Source organism: Haliaeetus albicilla, chromosome 8 (assembly GCF_947461875.1).
Source record: "Haliaeetus albicilla chromosome 8, bHalAlb1.1, whole genome shotgun sequence".
NCBI lineage: Eukaryota > Metazoa > Chordata > Aves > Accipitriformes > Accipitridae > Haliaeetus > Haliaeetus albicilla.
This window is the reverse complement of record NC_091490.1, coordinates 8,209,419-8,231,963: the sequence shown is the minus strand read 5'-3', so window position 1 is coordinate 8,231,963 and position 22,545 is coordinate 8,209,419. Positions and strand designations below refer to the sequence as shown.

At 40.0% G+C, this 22,545-nt stretch overlaps 1 protein-coding gene across 10 annotated transcripts in view; it reads left to right on the top strand.

The window, feature by feature from the left end:
- The window catches only part of ELAVL4 (ELAV like RNA binding protein 4), an 83,574-nt gene extending 61,283 nt beyond the window's left edge, over nucleotides 1–22,291 (top strand). For 8 of the 10 annotated variants that reach the window (XM_069788776.1, XM_069788774.1, XM_069788771.1 and 5 more), the window contains exons 3-7: nucleotides 2,243–2,346; nucleotides 12,906–13,059; nucleotides 13,448–13,673; nucleotides 15,068–15,106; nucleotides 19,520–22,291. In XM_069788776.1, coding sequence (XP_069644877.1) covers nucleotides 2,243–2,346; nucleotides 12,906–13,059; nucleotides 13,448–13,673; nucleotides 15,068–15,106; nucleotides 19,520–19,868 — 872 coding nt within the window. In that variant the 3' untranslated portion in view covers nucleotides 19,869–22,291. The remainder of the gene's footprint in view (nucleotides 1–2,242; nucleotides 2,347–12,905; nucleotides 13,060–13,447; nucleotides 13,674–15,067; nucleotides 15,107–19,519) is intronic. The other 2 variants (XM_069788772.1, XM_069788773.1) reach the window with 2 other exon arrangements.
- The last annotated feature ends 254 nt before the right edge of the window (nucleotides 22,292–22,545 follow it).

The window sequence follows — 22,545 nt, the reverse complement described above, 5'->3', positions numbered from 1 at the left end:
ATTGTAGAGGTTGGTCAGTCCATGTGCCTTGACAAGACCAGTGGCTGGACATGGAAACCCATGTTCAGACAGACAGATGGACATAAATCCCAGGGCCTTGCGTCAGCTACTCCTGTTGCCTGTGTACCTCTGAGGGTTGATAGATGGTTAATGGGAAAAGTAGGGACACAAACCAGGCTTATCCAAGCCCTGATCCTTGTGTCTCCCTTCCTCTGTAAAAAGAGATTCATTTCCTAGAGAATGGCTTTTTTCTGCCTCGGACTTTTTAGGATTAAATATATTAAGGATGTGATATGTTTAGAGGCACAGGGATCGGGGCTGTATAAAATGTCTCATTTAGACAAGAAGAGGAAGGCATGGCATGGCAAGTATCTTTACAGTATTTCTGCTCCAGGCTTTGTGCTCAGTCAGACTTCAGCTCATTCTTGGTTAATGTTGTGTAACTTGGGTAAGAGTATTTTTGTTGAGACTAATTCAGCTCTCCAGGAAGACTGGATATGTTTTTATACATTATTTTTTTTCTGAAGTTAGATTGATTGGATGGATTTGCTCCCTGGTTCTACTGTAGGTTGAAACAGCCATTTCTTATTCTTATGCCTGCTTGTGGGCATTTTAGGCGTGAACTGCAGCTTTTCCATGGATTTTTAAGGTCTTCCATCACATAGTTAGCAGCTTTCAGTGCTTTGATCTGATTTTGTAAGACAGAAGCGCTCCCTGTATTTGTGTTAGAGCAAATGCTGTATTTTTGGTGGCGTCTGACTTTGAGAAACACACAGATGCTTTTTTGTAGTCCAGGAGACAAAGAAACAAAGCTTTGTGCTTGGGAGGCAGGATCCGTGCCTCCAGGGTACATCAAGGCACTTGGTGTGCAGCTGCTTTCCCAACCTCCGCTTTCTCCTGGTGAACAGGAGCTGGGTCGCCGTTTGCCGCTCCGGCGGATAGAAGTCTTCTTCCAGAAGTGCCGTCCTTCTCCTCGGGAGGGATTTTCACATGTTTCCTTTCTCGCTGCCCGTGAGCGGGAGCGCTTGGATCCCCTGCATGTCCGCGCCCAGAGGCAGGTTGTCCTTTGGCGTGCTGCTCTCCAGATACACTGATGGGTGTCTGAGAAGGAGCGTGGAAATACAGGACCTGAAATACAGGACCACTTGGGCTGGCTCATTCTTGAAATTTGATTATCTGTGTATGTTTCCAAGCGCATGTGCCTTAAAACGACATAATTGCTGTGTTTTCCAAATGTGCAAAATAACTTCAGTAGGAGGCTCGAGAAGGAAGGGGTCTGGAAGCGGCTGTCTGTCGCGTTGCATTAATAGAATTGATGCTGCAAAACTGCTACTTGGGAATCGGGAAAAGGTGCCTCTCCGGTACGGGCTCTCGCAGCCCATCGCAGACCCACGGCTCCGTCCCTGCGCTGCGTGCGTGGGGACCCGTAGTGCGAACAGCGTGGCCTCTCCGACTCCATGTTACTTACCCCAGTTATTAGCCAGGTCTCCTCTTCCTACTGCAAACGCAAACACAGATCGCAATAGTAAAACAGAAGCTGTTCAAATTATTTTGGCTGCTAAAGTGGGCTCCTGCCATCCCATGCGCAGCAGCAGTTGTACTGTTTTGGTTTTGCTGTCATCTCTAATACACGGAGGAAAGCTTTAATGTGGTCTCTTATCCTACTGCAATTTGATCTGTCCTTTCTCTTCCTATTTACTGGCTGCTCACTGAGCAATAAAACAAGATGTAAAGGTGGTTGTCTATTTCTCAGCTGCTTCAAGGTTAGTGTTCAAACAAAGTTTCCCGATTTTTGCATTTTAAACACTTACAAACTTGTTTATAAACAGTAGCAAAACTATCTCTGTGTTTTCTATCATTTTTAAGAGGTGGCCTCATACTGCAGTGGCAGGTCAGCCAGTTACATTTATTAGGAACTCGGCACAAAACTATTACACAATTATGTCGCTGTCATGCCTTGTACATGCTTTTCAGTAAACACCTGGGGAAGGCAGGGTGGGGGGGTTGCTTCTTGTTTTTTTTAAAGTAGGATCTTCAAAGCAGCAATTGAAAATTTTTATGTTGGCTTCCACTGTATTAAGGAGATAATGAAATGGTGAAGAACAGCATAGAGACCATAGGGGAAAGCAGGGATGAAATGAACAGTGTAAGAAAACTGTGTTCTTGCTCTTGGAAGTTGTTCCTGTGCTCAAAAAATACTGAGTCCTTTCTTTTTTTTTCTTTGTTTCTTGTGTTTCAACAGGGCAGAGTTTAGGGTACGGATTCGTTAACTATATTGATCCAAAGGATGCAGAGAAAGCCATTAACACTTTAAATGGACTCAGACTCCAGACCAAAACCATAAAGGTAAGACATAAAAAACACCTTTTGGTCAATTCAGGAAGTGGAGAAAGTTGTTGAAATGGTTTCTGGCAATTTCATCACTATTTTAATCTCCGTTGTTAGGGGCACTTGGCTAACAAGTTCCTCCTTGGAACAATGGGAGGACATGTGGAAGATGAAATCTCTCTTCTCTGAAATTGCTGCGGTTGTTAAAGCGGGGAAAGTAACAGGAAAGCTCCTTAAGCATTGCAGTGAGGCTTAAATGTAGAATAAAACAGCCGTAGTGACACTGTTATCCACAAACAGAAGAGAAATATGCAGCAGTGTATTCATAAGTTACATATTATCTTGTATTTTAATGGGAAATACCTTGACATGGAGCTCTCTTAGTGACACTCATGTTATTATCAGGTGTTGAAAGTATGGTTTTCTCAAGTTAGAATGTCATTCTCAAAAAAAAAAAAACACCAAAGGAAAAAACAACAACAACAAACAAACAAAAAAAAAACAAAAACAAAAAAAAAAAACACCAAACAACACCCCCCCCCCAAAATAACCCAACCAAATAAACAAACAAAAAACCCCACAACATCAAAAAAACCAAACCACATTTTATCTCGATTTCCACATCCTTAGTTTGATTTATTCTTTTAAAAGCAGGAGGGATTAGAGATCCCACTGAAGTCTCTCATTTCATTGTTGTAATAGACCATTAGTTATTCAACGACCTTCTTTAGTGGTCTCACAAGAAAAGCAAGTTTCTATACTGTGACGTTTTTTGCTGCATGGCTGATGAAGCTTTTTTGAAACAGCTTATGGAAGATTTCCACATCCCGAATTCTGACAAATAGAGCTTAAGGAATGTGAATCAAAAAATTGAAGGGGAACAAACAGCAGATCTGATACAAATTATCTGAAACTGCTTTGATCATATTTGAAGGCTGGCTTTTGATTTCTACCATTTTCTTAATTTTTCTTCTGTACTTAATTTGTATTTTAAAGTAAAAAATGTTAATAGAAAAACAGAATTTTTACTTTTGAAAATATTGGTACAAATGTCAGTGATTTAGTATCCTGGAAAAAAGATACTATATGGTCAGTACTTCAGTTGTACTTGCTGCTTCTCACTGAAGGTTTTGATTTGGACAAAGTGGTATTCCCAAGGCAAAAATATTTGTTGGGTTCCTGTGCATCTCTAAGGATTGTTTCAAGCAAGGTTTTTCCTGGTCTGTTTGATTAGCGAAGAGCTGAAGTCCTGAGCTGAGGGTTACGAAAGCGGTGGAGTGGCTGCATGGATTACATACAGAAGGCTACTTCCAAATCTCCCTTAGACCAAGTGGGTTCCATCCCATAGATACGTATGTAGGCTATATATCAAAATGCTCACAGCATGGTTTTGTAGAGTTAAATAGACAAACTTAGAGGAATATGTAAGGCAAAGCAGCAAAATCTACCGTCTTATCTACTGCTGCAGGTGGAAATACACACTTGGACTCAGCAGTTTCTGCTTACAGTGAAAAGTTGAGCAGTCAGTTGCTCTCCAAATTGCTTTTAAAGGCACATTATCAGGAAAAAATATAATATTTTGAAAGTACTAACTTATCTTCTAAGTACTGTATTAAAAACTCAGTAGAACTTGAGAAATCTAGATCAGTTTTTAATGCCATGCTTTTGTATTTTGAACATTATTCAGCATTAGCAGAGGTGCTACATTCTTGTCCAAAGTACCTAAGTTGCTTTGCCTCTTCTTGACTTCTGTGAGCCAGAGCAATGCTATTGTAGTCATAATATTCCAAGTTTACAGGAAATATATAAGCTACAAAAAGGCCTCCAAAAACTCCAACCCACCCCAATTATTATTTTACGTTTCTCAACATGCAAAATGAAACCATTATGCCTTCCCTTTCATCATGTATAGTAAGATTTTTGTTATCCAGGCGCTTCCCATGCTAAAACATCTTTGCAGAATGTTTTCTCTTTAATTTTTTTCAATTCGGTATAGATTTTACAAATACAAGTCATTTATTAGGTTTGGGTTTTTCATGCTTATTAATAGCTAGTAGACTTTTATAGAATATATGACATTTTGTTGGCCTCTGGAAAGCTGTTAAAATTTAATAATAAGCAAAGAGATTGACTTAATCTACATGCACAGGAGCTGCGTCATTTCTTCAGTGATTGGGAAGATGTGTAGGCTTTTTTAAATAAAATTGTGTTCAAGTAAATGTTTATGCGGTTGCCTAAAACCAACCCAAAGGAGCCTTCTATTCAAATAGCCAAGCTTTGGACATGTGGATATCTAATGAGGAGTTTCCAAGCCAGTTTTTAATTGCAGAGTCATGTGTGATTACCTCACCTTACCCCCTTGGTTTTTGTATTTTTAATTATGTTTTGCTCTTAGAAATCTTAATAAATTAGGTCTGCTTCCCTGGTACTGTGTGATGGGGATGGAGGTTTCGCAATGTTCGCGTGGTGTGGTGAATCGTGGTTTTTACTGCTCCTGGCAGTGCCCATGTTGCTGGAGACGTCCCTGGTTTCCAAAGGGCTGCTGAAGTCTCCTGGCTTGCCTGTTGCCCCCACACGCCCCTTTCCAGCATCACACTGTGACTGATTATAAGGTTGAAGTATTTTGATTCATAGAATTACTATATTTAATTATCAGAGCTTGTTACTTTAGTCTAGCTAGATGCCCTTTACAATTATTAAAAATGCACTTTTGGTGCCTTAAAAAAGCCTGTCTCAAAAGAACATATAGAAAGGGATTTGGTGGCATGTAGTTCTGTAGGCTAAAAAATATTTAATTAAATACTAGAATAACATTGAGCAGGAAAAGTACTAAGCATTGCTTTATTCTCTTTTCTTAATGAGTGTGATTGGGTTTTATGCCCCAGAATGAATCTGTAGTGTCCTATTGATGGATAGGCTGAACCTTGGCCTCTGCCCATGTGTGCTGGGTAGCTGCAGCCCTGCAGGTAGCATTTCTATGGCTACCTTTTGTTTGGAAGCTGTTTTGATGGAAAGTTGAAATGAATAATCTGTGAAAGCCCTTTTACAGGGGCAAATTACTTCTGCCTGCCAAGGTCACCTTGGTCCTGCTGGCTGTGTCCCATCTCCTTGCTCAAACAGTTGTGGGCTCTGCTGTCCCTTGCACAGAGACTGAACGTGAGCTGGCTCTGGGCGGTCATATTTGTACTCATTTTTTGACCCCATAAGGCTTAATTCCTGTTTTAAAAAAATACATATTTTCTGCACGCGTCCCCAGATCATGTCCTTTTCACTTCTGTAACATTTTTGTGGCAGCTTAATGTTCTCCCTCTCCTGACGCCTTGCAAAACAGCCATGCAGTCACAGGAGGAACTGGTTTTATAGCAGGATCAGCAAAACAGCTAGGCACGGTCTGCTCTCAGATGTGCGGACTAAAATAACTGAAGAAATGTTCTTTTTATTATTTCATTGTTACAATAAATAATCCCTTTTCACTGTAGCAGCTAAAATATTTATGTGCATTTTATTTAAGTCAGTGGTGCCCTTTCAAGTCAAAGTCGAGAGGTGACTATTTACAGAATATCTGTTTGGGGAAAGCATTGAAGGAAGTGTTATGCATTTGGTGGTAATAGGTTATACACGTTATGTTCCTCCTCAGCTGATCATAGTGCATATTTTATTTACGCCATTTCGTAGCAGCAGCAGCATCTTGTGAGGGAAAAGGGCTTCACTTTAGTTTTACAGCTAAAGCTTGACATAATTCTACAAAACAGCTTAGAATGAGGGAAGATAGAGCGTGTGTTGAAATAAATATATATTTCAGAAATTGAATCTATTTTTAGAAATTAAATTTGCCCATCCATAAAAGCATATAAAAGGTCACTGCTGCTGTTGAAGATTGCCTGGCAATTCAGTTGCATCAAGTATCAGAAGGAAAGTAAGATGTGTGATGCATGGGATTGTTTAAACTGTGCTGCTTTGCCCGGAAAAAAGGATGATGTCTGAAAGGATGCAAGGGAAGCATTTTACAATTTACATGGGGATTCAGGTGACCTGGCTTCATGTTGGGAGATGCTGGGACAAGGGAGAAACAGAGTTTTGAAAGGAGGTTTGAAATCTAAAAAGAGCTAGTGACCCCCTGAAGTACAGTCTTGCGTCCCCCTCTCCTTCCTTTTCGCTGTCGCCTGAGAAATAGGTTTGTTTCTTTCTTCCCTTGCAGGAGCAGGTAGCGTGCTGTGATTGCTGCTGGAGCAAAGGGAGAAGTCTCCAGTGAGGGGAGAAGGAATCTGGGTTCTCTGAGCCCTTGATGCCTTCCAGTTTTTAAATCCATCATACCTATCAGATGATAAAATACCAAACAGATAAGATCATCCCTCTGTGATCAGAGGGTTTCTCTAATTATTTTAAATTTTAGCTAAATGAGTAAATAACATGGAATATAGCTACTGCCATTTTAACACTTCTGGTTTTAGTTCAAAATGTTTATTTCTGCATTACTCTCTTGTTTTGATCAATACGACTGGATGGTCTTGTTTAAAATACAGTGAATAGGGCTGTGGGAGAAAGTAGTCCTGTATTTTCTGGAAATAAAGTAGTAACATTACTGCTCAAAGATCTTGCTATTTATCTTGGTTTCTCTGGCATTTTTCAAAATGCCAGATATTTATACAAAACTCAGGCTCTAAATCTGTCCATGTTAATTCTTGTAATTGTCTGCAAAACTACAAACCATCCTGTCACTGTACGGGAACCAAATAATAGCAACCTCAGACTTCTCCGTCCTACGAAGTCATTTGTCAAAAAGATTGCCTTCCAGTCCTGCTCGGCGGTGAAGGAGGCGCGGGAAGCACAAGGCAGGGGAGGAGGAAGGCTGCGGCAGCAAGCGATGGGGAAGAGCGTGGCGTCTTCCATACCCCATCCCAAACTGCATGGGGGGGGGGGGGGGGTAACCCTAAAAAGTGCTAGCTTGCTGATAGTTATGGTAGCAGAGCTCTGGCGTTGGGTGCCCTTGGTGCGACACTGCTGAAACCCTTCTGTTTTCCACCTATATTCTCCCATAGCCTCCCCAGGGGCTACCTGCCACGGAGCCGGCCAGCCACCTCCTGCAGCTGCTTCTCCCAGTGAAGAAATGAGATGTTGTGCAAGGCCAGGTCGTAAGGGGAGGGTGTACGGAGAGATTTGCTGTACTCTGATTTGTGAGGTAGCCGGGAAAATGAAATGACAGTGGGGAAGGCACAGAGAGGGCTTAGGTGTTCTGTGAAGGAGAGGAGATGGAGGGACTGAAGGGGTGGAAGATGCTGGTAGGAGCTGAGCATGTTGGACTGTGTCAAAGAGAAGTTTGCATTTTTAAGTTTCCCTGCACCTTGTGTGCTCTGCCTGCTCATCAGCTGCCTTCAGATGTGCTCAGCTGTGTTTCCACCCAAGCTTCAGCAGAGCTTTGTAGAGGTGTAAAAGCATGCACTCCTTTCCTTCCCTGAAAATTCAGATTACAGGCATTGGCAAGCTGCAGGTTTGGGATGTAGTTGTTCTACAGTTCCTTTTAAAATAAGGTAATTGCTTATTCTGTTTTGTGGTAGCCCAGAGTTAGTTGTAAGAGGGGTCATCTGCTGTGACTGCTGCACCTCGGGACAAAGCCTTGGACAGGAAACTTTAAAGATGCCACAGACCTGTAAAGCCTCAACTAAGTTTACTTTGTTTTTGCTCTTCAGGAGCCTCTGTCTGTGTAACCTTCTGGACTTTGTAGCGCTTGTTAATAAATCCTCCTCTATCCTTTGTGCCTGTAGTGATGCTGCAGCTCAAAGGACCTTTCAGTGCTGCGTTTGAAGGTTCAGATTAGGCTCTGCTGCTTTCAGCAACCACCAGAGAGTCTTTACCTGCTAGTTTTGTGCATCTTAATCGAGATTTCTTTTAACTGCTTCAGTTTTGCCAATGAGTCCTTTTCATTCCACGCAGCTGGAGCAATTATTTCTCTTAGCCTTGCTCTTGGTACAGCCTGAGTGCTTCTAGGTTATTATCTATGGATGTCTTTCCTGAAATGATGGGATAGACCATTGTATCTTACCTGCAATCATAATTAATCCTAGTAAAATGACATTAAATTGCTCAACAGTAAAGTGCATTGTCAGTTCCCTCCATCCCCCAGCCAAGGGTTTGGAGAAGAGAAAGGACAAAGCGGTGCAAGTGGTAGATGTGAAAATATTCCGGATTCTTGGTCTTCAGCCTTTGGACCAGAGGGCTTCTGCGTGTGCTTGTTCTGCCAAAGCACGTAGCTTTCACAGGAGGGTTTCTCAAATCTGTGTTTTTGCCCAAAATTAGGGCGTGGACGAGGGCCTGGAAGTGGCCGTGGGGAAACATCTCTTCTGGCCATAGCCCATCCTCTGGTGTTAAGCGGATTTTACTTCTAGTTCTACATGTGCGTGAAACAAGTAAGATAGTACTTGCTTACACGTGTGAAGCTCTTTGGTTGTGTTAAAGCACTTCCAGTGTGTACCAGTGGAATAAAAGGCAGCAAGTGAAGGAAGGGTTGTCCCCATTTTACACGTTTGGACCTCAGGCAGAAAAAAACCAAAGTGACTCACCCCAAAAGTCATGCGAGAAATCTTAGATCTCGGAGAGTGTCATGCAGAGAGACAAAGCGAAGTCTTTCAGAATTAAGGTCAGCAAGAAGTTTAGTATTTTTGAATGTTACACAGACTTTTTTGAAAGCCGCCTGGGGAGTCGCTTAACACCGACTGCACCTTACCTGCTTGTGGCTGGAGAGATGTCCCAGGGATGGCCGGTACCATCGGTGGGTGGTTGGGTGGCCTGTGGGTGCCTGTGCTGCCATGCAGCACTCTCCGATCAAAGACTCCTGACTAGTCTCTCGTTCCCCAGGTGAGTAACGCTAGATGCAGAGCAGGACACGCACCTCCTTGGCGGAGTTTTGTTTTTGAAAGACGTGAGCTGCTAGGTTGCTTGTCAGCGGGTGTTTTGGCTAGGGCAGGGTGGCTCTGCTGGCAGAGCACATCGTTTCGGGAAGGATGATGCCATTCTTCGGAGCAGACAGGAGTTGAATTTGGGGAGGAGGCTTCTAGAAATGGACTTACTGTTTGAGAAGTCCAGAATTAGCATATGAGCTGAAGGCATCTCTTACAATGAGCAGCAATGAAGTGGTTAAGTGTCAGTGTTTGAATGGTTGCTGTTAGATGTCCAGCGCCTCGCCTCTGTAAGACAAATGGGATGCGTTCATGCCTCTGGGTGCCTTTGCTGTGGGCTCTGACTTGGAAAGACCAGACCGCTTCAATTTATGTTCTGAAGAGTCTCGAGGTTAGAAATGTATCAGAAAGTTTTCTAAGTGGGAAAATGGGTAGGAAATCAATAGGGAAGATAATTAACTTGGAGATACTTTCTGTGCTCCTGAACAAAAATGTGCATTACCATGGAAGATATGAAATGCTGGACCTTATGACTCTGCAGTGGTGTTTGGAGACAGTGGTGCAGGCTCTTGAGGTGGCTGTTTATACTGAAGAGAAGCCCTTACACAGGCTAATGCTCAATGTCAGATGAGAAATATCCTAGCAAATGTTTTTCACAGTATATATATATTTATAGAAACTAACATCGGAGGCCAGCAAGCCATAAAATGAATTGTACAATATTTTATCTTCCTTGCAAATTTGACCAAAGAACTCCTAAATGATCTTACGCAGTGAAATATAACACCATCATTCGACCTCCAGCTGTCATACAAGTGGACAGACTTTTTAATGCTGAGAAATGCCTGGGTCAAACAGTAGTTTGGCGTTTTCCAGCTCATTTATTTGAATTTTTTGTGGTGGCTAGGATTTCAATATTCTTCTCTTTTTCAACACCCTATTTCATTACAGGGTGCTAACACTGCCGTGAGCAAAAAAAAAAAAAAAGTTCTTAAGTGTGAATATAAAGAATTAATGCAGCATCCTCACCCAGTGCTTTGCAGTTTTCAGTGATAAAATGGGAGCTGGTTTTGGCTCCCATTTTAACTTTCACAGCACAGGGAGCTGGAGGGTAAGGGTGGGCGATTTCTTCCTTTGATAGCTAATACACAGGAAGACATCCCGTCCTCAGTACTAACTGAATAATAGCTTGCAAGCAGGATGGCACAGTCTAACCGATCAATTTGTCATTGGCTGACCTGAGAGGGAAGATGAAAAAGATTCAAAAGCAGATAAATAATTGACATTACTAGCCTTGAGTCCATTCAACTCGCAACCTTTTCTCCTTGATATTAAAGACGGCTGAGTTGCTTTTGGCAGGTTCTTTCTTTGGCCCAGGCTCCCCTGCAACCTGAATGTTTGATGGCAGGAGGAAATAAAAATTAGACCTGAGCAGCAATAGGTGTTTACATGTGCTGTGAGTAGATGGATTTGTGAGCGTGTGCAGTCTCTCCTTCCACTGTGTGTCTGCGTGGCCCACTAGCAGAGAATTTTCTGTATGTTGAAGTATATAGATATAAAAAATGTCAGGCACTCAGCGCTCTGGGAAGTAGCGGGTTTTGCATATCCCAATACTTTTCAACTTTCCTGTAATGTGGCATTTGGTTAATGAATGTGCCAGAGTGAGAAAACCCAAAGGAAACCCCTGGCTGTTTTCCCAGGAACTTTATTAATTTTGCAGCTCTCAGTTTTGAGGAATAGGTAAGGTCCCTACCCCCACTCCAGAGAGGCTCTGAAGTGTTTTTTAAACTGTTATTCCTAAAGTAGGTTAAACTGTAGGTGTCTGAACCCTTACAGTACCCTCTCAAGGTAAGGCATTTGCAGAGCGTGGAGAGAGTGTCTGCTTTTCCGAATGCCCTGGCGCGGGGTATAAATGAGAAGCCACTGGCACGAGACCACCAAACCGAGCACGGTCAAAACAGTGATTTTCGGCACGGTATCTGTAGGTGACAGCACAGCGTAGTTGTCCCTGGTTTCCCCAAGCACCTGGCTTCATCTTAGTTACATAAAAGCCAAGTGGGTGCTGTGCGTGTTCTGGTCCTGGAGCATCAGAGGGGGGTTCGGGACCAGCGATCCAGTGGCTGCAGTGCTGCACCCCATCGGGAGCTCGTGGGCTGTGAGGTCCTGAGTCGCTGAGGCACAAAATAGTTTCCAGCCCAAGATCCTTCTCCCTTTCAGCACTGATCTCGGCACCTGAAGGTTTCTCTGCTTGTTACGTCTGCTTGTGCCTTTGTGCTGTGCCTGAGCTTGATGCAAATGTTCTATCTAACCTCTTTTTCACATTTCTTTCCCTAAATTTTTCCACCTCCTCTCTCTAGCCTTCTCTGTAAATGTTAGATTTAAAAGGTTATATACAAACATGTAAGTTATAAAGAAGTTGCCAAAAGCCTTAAAATCTAGAATCTTTAGAGTTTGTCTGCTATTATGCAGAGAAGATTGTGGAAGCAAATATTAGTCATTAACATCATTTTCTGTGTTGAGTCAACATCTATTTTTAGGTGTGGAGCACATAAAGACAACTCTTTGACACATAAAACACATCAAGACATCCATTTGACATCATTTATGTTTGGGCTAAGGCTCACGAAGAGGGGAAGACAGTTGCTGAATGCATTGTATTTGTGATGGGGGACACACACACACACACCATTTCCTTCCAAAACACATTTTAAGACATAATGCAGGAAGGTACTGATCTGTTTATATTTAAATAAATCATGATGAAGTGCAAAATATTCAGGTTTGGATCCAATGCTATTTCAGATGTGCTGCGAAGTAATTCTTCATGATCCGTGCTGAATACTTGCCATTAGGCTTTATCCAGGAAGTATTTTTATTATGTTAAATGTGTGTATTCTAAATGTATGTATTATTTTTAAAGTGCATAAGGCTTTTTATGCACATATTATAATTATAAATCTGATTCATAGGTAGAAGAGCAGTTAAGAGAGTCTTGATTTAGTAATTTTCCAGCAGCATACATGCAGAGCCTCAGCTAGATTTTCTTGTTTGCTTGGCCATAATATTTTATGGTCTGGTTCTGGGCTTACAGTGCAAGGGAACTTCTTGTGATAAATTGCAGATATGACAATGAGTGTCAGTGTACAGTTCCCTGAGCAGATGTTCATTTAGTCTAATTTCACCAGTACTTTACTGTTCATCCAGAACAGATCTTGCCAGCTCAGGATGAAAACACAAAGAGAGATAGCACAAAAGATCGCTCTGCAAATAACCTGATCTGTTTCAGACACTTGGGGGGGGGGGTGTGAAGAAAAACATGCTGGAACTTCAGAGTGCTACGTATGTGCTAAGGTTATTACATGTTAGATACAGTAAATCATCCATACACCCACAACCCATAGGGGTAAATTTACAAAAGCATGCGTAGGAAGCTGCACATTAATCTACCTCTGAACAATAGTTACTTTATGACTGCACTTAAAGAACCCTTGCATCTGTTTTTAAGGTCTCTCTAGCTCTGCCTTTGTTCTGCCAGCCTTTCCTGACTTTGTTGGTTTTGCAGAACAGGTAGCATCTGAACTTGAGGGTTACTGCTTGTGAAAGAAGAGAAAATAATCTGTCCGTTTAAAATGCAGAGGGTAGCTCTAGTTTACTAATCTGCCTTTCCTTTTCTTCAATCCATAGGTGTCGTATGCCCGTCCAAGTTCAGCATCAATCAGAGATGCGAACTTGTATGTCAGCGGCCTTCCGAAAACAATGACCCAGAAAGAATTAGAGCAGTTATTCTCACAATATGGGCGCATCATCACCTCACGGATTCTGGTTGATCAAGTCACAGGTTAAAAGAAAACTTTTCTCCATATATGCATATTTTTCTGGAAATGGCAAAATTGTAAACGCTTGCTGGCAGTTGGGTTTAAGACAATATGACTTTTAGTGTAAAATGCTGGTTCTTTATAAGTGTGCCTGTTTGGAGGCATAACTGCTGGCTTTTTAATGAGGGATCTCAAAATGCAGAATGTTGTTTACTTAAAATCGTTATATTAAATACAGTAGGGGCTGATTTTGGAGAATACAGATGGGGAAGAGCATTTTTCTTTATAGGATTTCCTTAATTTGCAAGCCATGTATTCTGTGAAGTCAAAACCAACATTCAGTTTATGTTCATTACGCAGATGAGGCTGTTCCTGCAAATATTCATCTGTTCACATGTCTTTACTTCCCAGGGGTTTCTCGAGGTGTGGGATTTATCCGTTTTGATAAGAGAATAGAGGCAGAAGAAGCCATAAAGGGACTAAATGGCCAGAAGCCCAGTGGTGCTACAGAACCAATTACTGTGAAGTTTGCCAATAACCCCAGCCAGAAAACAAGCCAGGCACTCCTTTCACAGCTGTATCAGTCTCCCAACAGACGCTACCCTGGACCACTTCACCACCAGGCTCAGAGATTCAGGTAATTACCTGGAAAAGAACTGAAGTTCCACCAGTGATGACAATGTGGGGCAGGTGCTGCGCAGGAAAATATGCTTTAGTTGCGTAGGCTGACCTGATTTTCTTTGTAAAATTAAATATTCTTTCCTGGAGAATGAGGAGGAAAATCTGCTGACAGCAGTAGTCATGTTGTATTTACTAAAACAGCTGAAGTACTGTACAATCAGATCTCATGAAGGCTCATAGAAAAAGGGAAGACAGAATAGAGTTACACTGATAATCAGATGAGCAGTGACTATCCTGTTCTTTCTCATTTTTTTGGTAATGCTTTTATTTTCTGCTATATTATTACAGTTTTGATGCAGCTTAGACTTTGATGTTAATGACAGTGGATTGGTAGCAGGAAAAAAGCTGAGTCTGTTCCAGTCAGCAGCAGTATCATTAAATTTATTAGCCTGAGATATCTGCTCTTAGTATAAAGAGACCTTGTATTAGTCTTTGGTGTGATACTTCAGCTACTTTCAGGGATGTTTTATGCTTTGCATTCTGAATATACTGTTTCCATCTGATCCATAAGCCAGAGTTAGCAATACATGATGTTCTCATTACTTTTTTATTTAATAGTAATTTTCAGGCAACCTAGCATTCAAATAAAAAGTCTGCCTTCAAAAAAGAAAACTTGGACATACGTAACTGAGTTGCCTACTGGCTTTAGAAAATTATTCAAAAGCAGTTTTAGTTTTTCAGTGATGAAAAGTGCTAATGACTTAAAGATCATAAAAAAAGTCAGTCATTGGCTACACTAAATTTACACTTGTTTGTCTTTAGCATGCAGCTGTGTCCATTGAGGTTATCACTGAATCCTTCCATGGATAGAAGGACTTTGTTGTACTCCCATGGAAAGCAGATGATTATATTCTGCAAAATTTGGTGGTCATTTAGATTGACATATCGTGGAGGATTAGTACTAAATATGTGTAATATAGAGGGGAGGATGTGTTATATTAAAGCAGTTAGAATCAAGAATTTTTCCAGTTCCAGCAATTTTAGACTGTAACATTTTCTTCTCAAGTTAACTGTAAATATAAGGTGAACAGTGGAATTATTTGCAAAAATCTCATACTAATATTGTCTAAAAAAGACAAATCAGAAGTGGATTTTTAAAAACCAAACCCTGGAAATTAAGGTTTTCTCTAAGACTGTAGACAAGTTAAAAATGGCTTTAAATGCTGTGGTGGAAATTTAAACACAACCTCAGACTTAACAAAGCAGGCTGGGAGTTGTTAGGCTCCTTAGATGTGTGGGAAACTTGTTGAACGTTTCTTCTTTGAAAATGGAACGCTATTAATAATAGTTCCATTGAGCGATCTTGCCATCTGTGAGACATTAACCCAAAGACCCTCCTTCTCTTTTCAGGCTGGACAATTTGCTTAATATGGCCTATGGCGTAAAGAGGTAATTAGAATTCCACAGATTGCCAGATGTCCGTGTTGGCACAGATTGGTGCTACAATTTATTTTTTTTAATTCACTAACTTTATTTTTTTTTTAATTCCTTCTTTTCTTCCACCAGCATGTCAAATTCTTTTTAAGTTTGGACTTCAGTTGGTTTTGTTACTTTAAAGGCCACACACAAAAATTCTGTGGGTTTTTTTCAACCTTTTTTTATTTACAGGTGGGCTTCTTAAATGGTTTAGGTGCAACAGCTACAAGCATTCAAACTGCAGTTGTCCTAAATGGTGCTTTTTCCAGAATCAGAACTATTAACTTAAGTGTTTAACTAATATCTGATCTGATAATGGAAAATTTAACAGTTCAAAACAAAAATTATGCTGCTGCTGTTGTCTAAATCTCACAGTTAAGACCTCATTCCTCCTACATCTGGCTTCACAAGTTTGACTTGAAAATATAGCTGTGTGCACCTTAATCAGCCCTAAGTTTCTTTTGTTACAGGTTTAATACTTTGAAATGTTCTTGGTGCTTGAGATTTCTTTTTTTGTTTGTTTAAAATAGCTCTGTGTGTTTGTATGTATGTGCACGCATGTGTGATAAAGCTCGGCTGATTTATAAACATTTATGCTGTTTCATGAGGATGTTCAATGTTTGATCTGATAGCTAAAATGAGTTGACATGTTGTTAGTGTTTCTTCTAATGGCACACATCAATGCAAGCGAACCTTACAGCAAAACAAAGGTGTAGTCTTATTCCTGATGTTACCGTAAGATGTCCAGCCATCCCCCACAATTAAGATGAGAAAATACTTCTTAATCTTCTGAAATGGTCTACTCGCCACACTTGAGAATTATTTGAGCTTTTTTTTTAAAGCTCATCCTGTAAAATGGTACGGTAAGTATATCTTTACACTGGCTAGTAGTGGACAGTAACATACTGCCACAGTAGCTGTCACACAAATCACAAATGGTAAGACTACTTGCAAAAACAATAGTCGAAACAGAGGCAGTGTATCATCCCAGAAGCACTACTTCTGGTGTTCATTAGTACATTTGTTACATCTGCAATATCCTTAGCAGCGATGGTGATATGATGAGTCAGAACTTACCACCTGATTTTATCACACACAGCTTCTCCCGCGTTCTCCCCTCTCATTTGTTTCTTGATACATTGCCAAAAACATGGCAAAACTCTCAGCCTCGAGTACCTGTCAGGTACAGGTCGGTGTCAGAAGGACGGGTTTGTTCAGGGAGTTTTCCCTGGGTTTTTGCTGCTGCTGCTTCCCTGGAGTTGCACTGGTGTGTGGTGCAGGACAAACAGGGCTTAGTCTGAACTAGTGAGGGTTTGAATTCTGATTTCATATTACCTGCAGAGGGAGAGAGACTGAGTTACCTGCCTTTATAGGTTATGCATCTGCTTTCTTAATATTCAGGGTCTGCAACGTTAGTCTCAAATCACAGCAGTGTTTAAGTTGTTTTGTAGGCATCTGAACTTAGTTCTTAACTCCTCCCAGCGAATCTTAAACTTGTGCTTGCACTAGCAAACCCTGTATTTACGAGCTTAGGGTCACAAAAAAATACCATATTGATAAAAAATCCTGAGGCTGCTTCTGAAACATCTGTAGTGTAGCATTCCTGGGTTTGGGAGTCGGTTCTTTCTTTCCCTGTTTTAAGTATGTGGTACTGGTGGAAAATGAGATCTGCTGATGTGGAACAAAGGTTTTACTGACGCGAATTTCAGATCACTAGCTAGTAGCAAAGCTACTTATGCAATAGGTTATCTTGTATTTGTGTCAGTACACTTGCACTAGTTTCGGGCATGTTTTCTTGGATTTACAGCAGCTCCTCTGCTCGTGGTACATAAACAGTTGAAAGCTGCATAGCTCCCAAAGGTTTCCAGGGAAAAGCCACTCTCCAGTGAACTGTATGGAACTTTAACCCTTTACTTCAGCGCAGCATTCCTCAAAAATGCAAAACGTTATAACCTACTGTGTGACATGCACAGCTTTGCATTGTACAGATTTTACAATAACATCAGTTACAGGTAGTGTATCCACTAGTGTTGTACTTCGTGTTAAATTTAAACGCTGCAGAAAAGGAGCATTTGCTGGCTTATGTATGTTACTCGCACAGTTGACACTTGTCAGCAATGGGCTTAAAGTCCCATCTTCCAAATTTCAAAAGAGGTTGAAGCTGTTGGCTTATACAAGCTCTCAGTCCTGGCCGCCTTATTTACAATTCCACATACAGTGGAAGGAGCAGTATAAATTGGCCTTGTCCAGCTGTCTTTGTTTTCAGCAGCTGGGGAAATACCGTGGGTTAGAGCCATGCTGAACTATTATGATAATGTTACTAGTTTCAGTATGCGGGAGAGAAACTAAAAGATGTTGAGAGTAGGATTTGCAAAAGTGAAGTTCAGTTGGAAAGTTGCCATCTATTTTTAATAAACTGTCTGCGAACCTGTATGTATGTCTGAACATCTAATGCTGTAAGCATTTGTGAACTGCTCATTTATAGCATAGCTACACCCCGGTGATGTTCCTCAGCTTAAGATGAATATTCCAAGTGTCTCGAATATACATATAAAGTGCCATCAGGAGTCCCCAGCATGGTGAGCAGCCATCAAGTGTGTAGTTTCTCTTATGGTTATTTAATATACGCTGCAAAATATTGTGCAGATTGCTAAATGTGTGTGGAAATATTACAAGTGTAAAAGGAGAAGTTTTGGAGAGCACAAGAGCTTACTCAGCAACTCAGAACCCCCCCCTCCACTCCCTCAGACATCACTCAGAAAATCTTGAGGAATTATTATTCAGTTCTGGTATTAATACTCATCATATTGAAGGTACATGTGAAACTGGATTTTTATTAAGACATTTCCTCTGTGCAGTTGTTATTTTAAAACATATCCCAAAGTGTAGCTTCAGAAAGCGTGTCATTTTTTTTTTAAACTCATGAAAGGAAAATTATGTTGATCCTGAGGGCTGATACTGCTTAACATCTTCATTAATATCCTGAGTCATGGGCTGCAATGCACCCTCCTTGCATTAACGGGTGACACTAAATTGGTGAGGGAGCAGGGGCAGTCACTGTGCTGTTGGCCACGGCTGCCACTGGGGAGACCTTGTCAAGCTGGAGGAACGTGGCAAAATTCAGGAAAAGCAAATGCAGAGTTTAGCCCCTGACTGCTGTCTTCAGCTACCTACAAGGGGCATTAAAAAGATGAAGCCAAGCTCTTCTCAGAGGTCAACTGCAAAAGGACGAGAGTCAACAGTAACGGGCTGCAGCAGGGAAAATTCAACTGAGTATGAGGGAAAATCATTCGCAGTGAGGATGGTGGAGCCCTGAAGCAGGAGCTGCAGGAGTGGAGTTCCCGTCCTTGGAGACTTTCAAAACTTCCCTCTGCGAGGCCATGAGCAGCAGATCCAATGCGAGAAGTTAGCCTCACGTTGAGCAGGAGGTTGTTCAGATGACCTGCATAGGTCCGGCCCAGCCTATGTTATTCTGTGATGGTTGTGTTCATCAGTGTACTACCTGGCCTTGGCTTCCCAGTTCAGATGTTCAAGTTAAAGAAAACAGGTCCCAAAAGACAAGGCGGGGGGAAAGTTAGGGTGCTATATTACATTTCTAGGAGCTTGTCTCTCTGCATTGGCTATTCGAAGACCTAAGATCCTGTTATGGACATGAAGTCTCACAGTATGAAGGTATTAGTTGACATGCTCATTGATTACATTTATGCACTCTCTTACTTACTCTACGATAGCTGCATAAGTCTTCTTTAATATGTGGCCAGCTTTAGGACTTCTTTATTAACTGGATTTTTTCCCAGTGTATGTCAATTAAGGACTATGTTAGGAGGAGAATTAAAATCTACCACTTGAAGACGTCTCTAAATCTAATAGTATTTCTGGCTAAAGAGGCTACTGTTATAGCTGAATCCTGACAGTGCCATTTCATACTAATCTTTAAAATAAGTCTTGAAGTTTGTTTGATTTTTTTCTCCCCCCCTCCCCTGAAACGAGTAAGAGGTAAAGCATTAGATCTCCCATTGCCCTGAAACTATGTTATTTTTTTAGTGATGGGAATAAGTGGCAAATTCCTACAGGCCTTTTTAAATGAACTTGTGTTTATAGCAGCATGTACAGGCCCTTCTTGACTTAGATTGTCCTTAAGCATTTCTTTTATTAGATCTTTGTATACATCTAAGTGGGGCTTATCCTTGAAGGGAGATGCATTTATGCCCAGATTTGGTCTGTTGATTTACAACAGCTCCCTTCCACTTAAGTAGGAGCTAGAGACCAAGGGTGGCTATGTAGGCATCTTCCAGGGATAGGATCAAGAACCTTCATTAACATTGGCTTATTTATTTCAAAGTCTTGGTTCCGTGTACCTTGTGCCAAGAGATATATTTAGAATAGACCCCTCTTTTTACTTGGTAGGTTTTCTCCGATCACAATTGATGGTATGACGAGCCTTGTTGGAATGAATATCCCTGGTCACACCGGGACTGGATGGTGCATCTTCGTCTACAACTTGTCTCCCGACTCAGATGAGAGCGTGCTGTGGCAGTTGTTTGGTCCCTTTGGAGCAGTCAATAATGTCAAGGTGATCCGTGATTTCAACACCAACAAGTGCAAGGGATTTGGCTTTGTCACCATGACCAACTACGACGAAGCTGCCATGGCGATTGCCAGCCTTAATGGATACCGTTTAGGAGACAGAGTATTGCAAGTTTCCTTTAAAACCAATAAAACCCACAAATCCTGAATTTCATATCCTTACTTACTAAAATATATATATATAAATATATATACGAACAAAACAAAAAAAAAAACTCTTCAAGGCTTATATTCAACCATGGACTTTATAAGCCAGTGTTGCCTAAGTATTAAAACATTGGATATCCTGTGAGGAACAGGAAAGGATTTTATAATGCTTAGAAAAAAAAAAAAAACCTTTGATGCATTGAATGTTCTTTCATAGCTGTCGTTGTTGAATATAATATACATAGATAACAATGTGCAGGGATTTTTACCCGGCCAGCTAGTTTTACTACCTTCCTTGAAGGTGGGTCTTTTTAAGATGACCATTCACTCATTTGAAAAAATAATAAAACAAAAACAATTTTTACGAACTAATGGGATTAAAAGCAAGAAAAAATTTTTGTTTTTCTTTTCTTTTTTCAAAACATTGATTGAATCAGATTGGTAAACCCCCCACATAAATTAAAGAGGAACAATAAAAATTGCAAAAAGAAGAACATAATTTTGCAACTTTTTTTATTTTTCCTTTTTTCTTTTGTATCATGTGAACTAAACAGTCTTCTGTTAGGGAATGGGGTAAAGGGGGATACCTGATGACATAACAATTTAAATAACATTAACAATGTTGCCAAAGAGGTGGTCTCTTTGCTGAAAATGGGTTTCAAGAAAAATCTATTTTTATAAAATATAAAGAATTTTTACAAGAGAATCTGGATTTGAGAAAAAATATTTTGACTGGCTAATTTAGGGGAAATTGACAACTTTGTCATGTTCATACTGCACTGGTAACTTTTTAGAGATCAAGATGTGTGTTTTAAACTGGATTAGTAGATTGTTTTTTGAAGGATGGGCTACAAACAGATGATCTTCGTATCTTTTCATAGCATGTAATAAAAATATTAAATACAGTACGGGAGAGTGTTCTTCCCAGGCACGCAGTTACCCACAGTCAAAACCCAAAAGCAAGGAGATGAGTTGCAAGACGGTTTTTCTTTAAGTCATCAGTATGGGATATCAGCAGAACAAAAGTTAAAAAAAATTAATTTTTGATCAAAAACTTCCTTGGTTTGAGCAGTAGGTGCTACAAAATTATTTACATATCTTAGTATCATAGTTAAATGTAATGTGTTTAGAAAAAATACATTTGCTTTAAATTTGTTAAGAATTTTCAAATTCACTTTATAGCCCAAGCTAATATAATTGGGCTGTGTTGGCACATTTGGAACACTGTTTATGTTGCTTGAAACACTTATTTATTTAATTGCCGATGTGATGCATATGGCCAAAATCAAATATAGCTAGTTTGGCTAGTCTACTTATTTGTTTACTTAAACTATGGGAAGAAGCATATTATTGTGTCATTTTGTTGTGTGTGTATGTGTATATATAATATAAATATATATATATATAAAGTTATTTTTTCTTTTGGTTAATTTATTATAAGTTGTAACACTTTGCTAGTTTTGTTTGTATATGTCTTAAAATGTTTTCTTATGATACTTAAGTGACAGAGGTATCAAGGTAACTTGTGTAGAAATATTGTTTGATATATTGTCATGTTTGTTGTGAATATTTTTTCTTACTGCACAGTAGAAAAGAAAACAACTGGGTCTTTATTTTAATGTAATTCAGATTGGGGAAAACAGAGCTAAGGGAACAAAATGACTGAGGGGGTGCTCTCCCATGTCCAGTGCACTGATCATTTTAGTATGTTTGTGCTTTGTATGGTTATATATTTAAAACAAAAAAGGGTCATGCTCTTCCCTGAGTACTAGAAACAGTTACTCGCTATGCATAATCTAGTTGATAGTTAAATTTGCTATTGCTTTTCTTGTCTTGTTATATAAAATCTTTTCAATACAAGTTTAGTCTTAATGGTAATAAAACGTTATGGTTATTTATAACTTGTGCTTATTTTGTGCATTTTTTCCATGCTATACCCACTAACTGCATGTAGACTAAGTATTGTTTTTTCACACTGAAGAGGCAAACTTTTGTAGTAGACAAATAACTAAAGCAAAGGCTGCATCATAATTTTATCAGTTTTTTACTTTAACAATGTTAGATTTTAGTTTAAAGGAACACTCATTCAATGTTCAGGGAAACCTTTATACATCATCTGCTATGAATGAGCGCAGTTTGCTGGGAAAGTTTTGATGCATTTGCTAAGCATTAGTGGGGAAGGCATGTCAGAATCTTTTCTCTACAATGTGTTTTACTATCTGAATAATAATAATAATTTAAAAAAATCTTTCTTAGGACCAGGCAGTTGTATACTTTAGTTATAATGAATGACTTCATGTTAACCTTGCTAGTTTAGATCATTTCTGAGGGAAAGTATTGTAAATGTTTTTTTCATAACCTTGTTGTGTTTGAATTATTTGTACTTTAATTGTCCAGACAATAAATGAAAGTGTGTAGAATGGCTATGGACTTTCCACCTTTTTAACTGTGTTCAGATGTTTTAGTAATCCCAGCTGCACCTCAAATGAAGTAGATGTTAGAGTCTGATTTCAGAAGCAAGGTCTTCAAGAGAGAAATGTACTAGTCAAACCAGATGAGCATATTCATGATTTGTTTTTCCTTCTGAAGGTTAGAAAGAATCAGCCATTTAATTTAAGATGTTGAACACCAAATACCAAACTGTAACTGTAACTTTATTTATTTGAATGTGGAAGATA